Source organism: Borostomias antarcticus, assembly GCF_949987555.1.
Source record: "Borostomias antarcticus genome assembly, chromosome: 2".
NCBI classification, from domain to species: Eukaryota; Metazoa; Chordata; class Actinopteri; order Stomiiformes; family Stomiidae; genus Borostomias; species Borostomias antarcticus.
The window spans coordinates 39,085,203-39,091,162 of NC_140235.1; the positions used below are offsets into that span (position 1 = coordinate 39,085,203).

General features: G+C 44.6%; 1 protein-coding gene across 1 annotated transcript in view; it reads left to right on the top strand.

The window, feature by feature from the left end:
• Positions 1–693: 693 nt before the first annotated feature.
• tbca (tubulin cofactor a) overlaps positions 694–5,960 on the top strand; it is a 10,470-nt gene continuing 5,203 nt past the window's right edge. The window contains exons 1-2 of the mRNA XM_084452295.1: positions 694–850; positions 4,650–4,755. Of these exons, the coding sequence (XP_084308421.1) occupies positions 798–850; positions 4,650–4,755 (159 nt within the window). The 5' untranslated portion in view covers positions 694–797. The remainder of the gene's footprint in view (positions 851–4,649; positions 4,756–5,960) is intronic.

The window sequence follows — 5,960 nt, forward strand, 5'->3', positions numbered from 1 at the left end:
ATATATATATATATATATATATATATATATATATATATATATATATATATATATATATATATAGCCTATATATATATATATAACCCAAATCAATAAGGGACGCAGACACATAGCCTAGAATCAAGAGGTTGGTACTGAATGGGCTGTCTCTGTAATATACACAACACAACCATCTGTACCCCTTAAACGATAAACTACTTGGAAAGAAAGAAATAGACGGTAGACCTACGTTTGACCAGTCCACTAAAGTTAGGCTACTGTCCAGACATCTGTCTTTCAGCAATAGCAGCAGACCTTGGCTATTTGTAGCCTATCATATGATTTAAAAGCACATGTTGTAATACTTTCTTGCCACCATATCAAATCAACCATCGAGTAAAAATATATATCTGTTGATAAATACAAATTGGCCACGCGCCTCTAACGAGGCTCAGAGATTCAGCCTGATCTGATGCAGTCTAGCCTCTAACGAGGCTCAGAGATTCAGCCTGATCTGATGCAGTCTAGCCTCTAACGAGGCTCAGAGATTCAGCCTGATCTCATGCAGTCTAGCCTCTAACGAGGCTCAGAGATTCAGCCTGATCTGATGCAGTCTAGCCTCTAACGAGGCTCAGAGATTCAGCCTGATCTGATGCAGTCTAGCGCGCAGACTGCCTGCGCATCACGTGACTCCCACCAGACAGGAACTGGAAAGTGGTGAGGCAGCAACGTTCAGCTTCAGACAGTAGCCGTTTCATTATTCCAGTATAAAAACAGATATTCCCTCTTTAAGAACATCAGTTAGCCAGCGGGTTGTCATGGCTGATCCTAGAATAAGACAAATCAAAATCAAAACGGGTGTTGTTAAGCGGTAAGTGGACGTTTTTCATGAAAGATAGCATGCTAACGTTAGCCAGCTAAACATAGCTAGCACAGGCTAGCTCCGCTACCGCTGCAGTGCAGTGACTGTTAGCCAAGGAACCCCGCTAGCATCGCTAGCTTTTAGCTGGGAGGTGCTAGCCGAGTCCAACACCCCAAAACAGTTAGCTACCTTCGCTAGTTGAACACAAGGGCTTCAGTTGCCAAGCCAGTTTATATGTGCTGACATGGCCTGCTAGCTGCTCTCTAGCTAGTGCTGTTTGAAATGGTACTTTGGTTGGATGGTAGCACTACTTAGCCTGCAGTGGTGGCTGACTCATAGACCAGAATGTGCACTTTGTGCTCGTCCTCGTCGGTCATTTCTCAACTCATTCACTTGTGCTTAATACCCAGCTAGCATGCTCAATATGCGCAATCTTGCAAGTGCACTATTAGCTGACTCACGTTCTACATAGCTTGCTTCAATGTAATAGTAAGTAGTAGTCTAGGTAGTGCTTGCTTAACCCACTGACCCTTACTAGCTGGCTAACGATAGTGATTGCAGGCCTTGTGTACTACGTATGTCCTTTACCACTAGTATGGTGGTATTTGGTGGTATACTGTCTGGTATATTATACGTTATCTGTATCTTGTATTAGTGATATATTGCACTCACTGCTACTCCTTTTCAGATCTCTCTACATTGATGTGTGCACAATCTAGGAGATATCTAGGAAAAATATTGCACTGCTCTTTGTAGTTGTATGATGTTGCATGTGACTAATAAACCTGACTTGGCAACTTAGTGTTTTTCTGGGCCTTATATAGCTAGCAAGTGATTGAACGTTTATGGCAAAATAAACATCAGGCTGTTACTACCATGGAAGAATATGCTATATTAGACAAACGCGTCTTTCTCAAGTAAATATGCCATGCATTGTGCCCAGACGGTGAAAAGACAGTGTGGAATAGATTTATTCTCCCTGTCATTATTACTTCCTGTAAACTCAGCATTTCTCATTAATCTAGACTTCCACATCATTATTAAAAATGTGATTCAGGCATAGTCATAGGGAATGTAATGTTAGCCTATGCTCTTTACATGGAAAGTCATCAGCTTCTCTATGGCTTCCCCATCAATAGTAGCCTAACAAATGATATGGTGATGTGGTGGTCCTCCATGGCAAATGCTGCTCACTGTAAATGGAAAAGTAGTCTTGAGCGGTATGTAGCAGCAGACCTGGCTCTCCCACCAGCCTGCCGGGTCCCCACTCGTGAGTGGCCTTTGCATAATGTGCTATCGATTGTGGTCAGATTACTAACAGGCTCACTGATGATACAGGGTAATGGCGCTGGCGGGATTTCACAGCGAGGATGATGTCACAGAGGATGATGTCACAGAGGTCCACTGCAGTGGGTAAAAAGCCCCAGTCCAGAGTCACATGATCCTTTATCAACTAGTTCAAACACATCTGTAGAGATGACTCGGTTCTTATTTCCTTTGCACAAAATAGATCTACCGGTACTTAAGCTTCTATTCTTGTGACTGAATACTCGTATGCCATCGAAGCATGTTAAGAGCAAAGCAAGGATAGGTTATTACCGTTCAACTTCCATTACCCATTTGTATGATGGCCTTGGTATCAGACCCTCCAACGCCTCAGTTAGAAAAATGAAAGGGCCTGTCTGTATCTTGTGTCCATCCCTCTCTCCCTCTCTCCCCCCCTCCCTCCTTCTCTTGTATCTCACCTTCCTCTATATGCATCCTCGTATACGGTATCTTACCCCCCCTTCTCCTGTTTTTAGAGAGCACAGAGGAACCAAGCCTGCCCCCCCCCCCCTTCAGGCCTCTTCCCTGTGGCTTTGCACATTCCAGTCAGTGCCTCTCTGTCCTAGCGAGGCAGATGCCCTTAATAAAATGACAACAGTAATTTGCCTTTGTCATTCGGGGGCCCTGGCACAGACTACGTCGTGGCTCAAAAATACAGTGCTAGACGGGGGGCGGCCGAATGTGTGTCGACTGGTTCTAATTCCCTTTTTTTTCTATTTTCCAGAGAGCTGCCTTTTCCATTAAGCCCGAGGTGGCAGGTCTATTTAAAACCAGCCACGACCCCACCCCTGATTCACACACCGCTCCAAGTCTGAGAGAAATACGAAATTAACATCAGGACCGGGAAAAGGGGGGGGATGGACATTTTGTTATTAGACTGTCCTTCAGTTTTATTCAAATTATTTCAAGGCCCCTTCCTCCCTCTCTTCCTCTCTTTGCCGCCGCCTTTTTTACTTTAAATAATCTCAGCGGTGGCATCACTCATTCCGTGCAAAGCCAGAGAGGGAGGGGAGGGGAGGGAGCCGCCATTGCATATGGTGCCTGCTTAAAAGCGCCTTGATGGAAACGTATTAAAATGAGCGGTAATTGACGTAAAATATGACAGAGTGCCGTCGGCTTCTTCGGCTAGGCGCGGCGCCGTGCAACGCGGAGGGAAGGGTCTCCGGTAATGTGACTGATTAATGAAGGATCACTCACTCACGCTCACGCAGCTGATTTTATGAAAAATGAATTTTGCGTCGTTACTCCGACAAGCAAGTGCATGCCGGAAAAAGACTATTAGTTGTGAATCATTATCAATAGCGATATTTTCAAACTCCATTATGCCAATCAGGGTCGGAATTTATTTAATAGATTTAGTTTCATTTGGCCCGTAATTGATAAATAATCAAAATTTATCAATGTACTCAAGCCCATTTTCACTAACAATCAAGGAAAAGTGGCCCATTTACCACCTGACTTGGTCCAAATTAGGGACTAAATTGATGATCAATTAATCCTAGAAAGGGTTAGCGTGTGTGTGTGTGTGTGTGACTGTGTTCATTCTATCAGGCAGGAGGCTAAAAGTGGCAGATAAATGGAGATAGGAGTCTTGTAAGCGCGGTGATCAGGCGGCTGATGGAGGCCCTCTGCATCCTCGGCTAACGACAACACAGGCTGCAGATTCACACCAGCAGAGCACACGGCGCCTGAGAAATGCACGCTTGTGTAGGGAAGTGTTTCTACATGACCTAAGTCGGGCTACAGCCTACTAAACGTCCTTTCTACAAGCCTGACAATGAGAGCAGCTAGTTATTCACAAGGTAAGTAAGAAGAACTACAGGGTAAATGAGCTCCACAGCTCCCTAATTCTAGGGGTCAGAGGTCAGGTTAACTTGTAGCACATTTGGGCCTGGGTTAAGCTATAATTTCCTCTTCCAACAGTCAAGAGTAGAGGAGAATGAGAGCCGTTGACCAGACTGTAGACTTTGCTCTAACTGTGCAACTGGTCTTTTGTCGTCAGCTCTGTCTGGCTGGTTGTGTGTGTTTACGACTCTGTTGTTGATCGGACATTACAGTGTGAAATGAGCCTGACGTGCCACCTGGTTTGCTTTGCATAACCATTTGGGAACTCTCCATTGGAAACTGTTTGGAAAAGGGCACGCACTTACAAATACTTGGCAGGTATGAACCATCTGTCTATCACGCGCTAACTTCAAGGCTCCTTGCTGTCGTCACACCTAAACCTGCCCGGCGTAGCTGTTTGTATTTTAAATTCCTCCGAACCAACGGCGATTGGCGAGACCGTTGTCTGATCTGGCACGAACGGATCTCTATGGAGAGTGTCCAGACTGATTTGCGTAAGAAACAGAATGCGAGCTCGCGAAATCGGGACGATCTCACAAAGCTAGTGTCAAACCAGTGTTGGAGTACGAAAGTGACGAGTTTTTTTCTTTCCACCTCACCTCTTTCCACCTCACCTCTCCATGTTGTCTGTTTGCAGGCTGGTGAAGGAGAAGCTGATGTACATGAAGGAGGCCAAACAGCAGGAGGAGAAAGTGGAGCGTATGAAAGCGGAGGCTGGATGCGAATACGTCCTCAGGAAACAGGTGACTAGAGACTAGCGCTGCCCCCCTGAGAGTCAACGAGTCCAATCATCAGTTGGAGACCATTAAAGGAGTAGTAAAGGGAAAAATCATGTTTAGCCCTGTTTTAAGGTTACTTATGATCATATACAATGGTTCAGATCAAAACGTTGACAAAACTAGCACTTTTGAGAAAGTCTGATAATTGCTCTACCACCGTAAAATCGAGAGTTTAACATGTTTTTGAATGATTTTTCACGGTGCCCACCCACATCCATTGTATGACCTAAACGGTGGTAGAGCAATTATCAGACTTTCTCGAAAGTGCTAGTTTTGTCAACGTTTTGATCTGAACCATCGTATATGATCATAAGTAACCTTAAAACAGGGCTAAACATGCATTTTCCCTTTACTACTCCTTTAAGTCGACTGAGATTCTTGGAAGTCGGAACAGTCGTTTTTTTTGCTCCACTGTCAAGATGCACTGGTGGGTTAAGACGACTCACCTGCCTTGTGATTTATATAGGACAGGCCAATCATTCCTTTTAGTCCTAGGTTATTACTGTAGATATTTGTTGCGCAGTAAAATGAGACTTAAGACTGATATAGCGGAGTGAAGAAGGCAGGTAACCCCTCTCCCCTCCTCAATGAGCCTAGCCTACTATGAAACTGCTTTCCTAAATCAATCTTCTTATATTAACTAAGATATCCGCTGGAAAAAATGTTATTTCCAATTGACAGATTGAGCTCTAACGTCCGAAAATGCATTTCCTTGTTGACTGCTGCCTATTCGTGCATGCTTACAGGAGGAAGCATACAACACCAAATTCATAGGCTACAACAGTGCTGCTCAACGTAAGGCAAAGGTCTAACGTTAAAGATTAAAGTAAGCCCTCTCTTATCTAGTAGACAGTGCTACTGGTGACGCCCGTCACAGATTTATTAGTTGGTGGGAAAAAATCCCCACCATGACATCCCTAATGGAGACTATCATCAAATCGCCCAACCCTTATGTAGGGAAACGCTGCATAAAAATATGGGGGCATCTGAAGTAGATAGCCAGTGTGGGCTGGATGATTCAGGTTTATCAAGGACAATAGGCCGTCTTTTATTGTGCTGCCTGCGGGTTTGAGTTGAAAGTTTGAGACCCGTCTCGACTCCCGCGGTCTCCCCTCAGCCTGGACAAGAACGAACGAATCGGCGAATCTCTGGTTTGAACAGGCGAATCT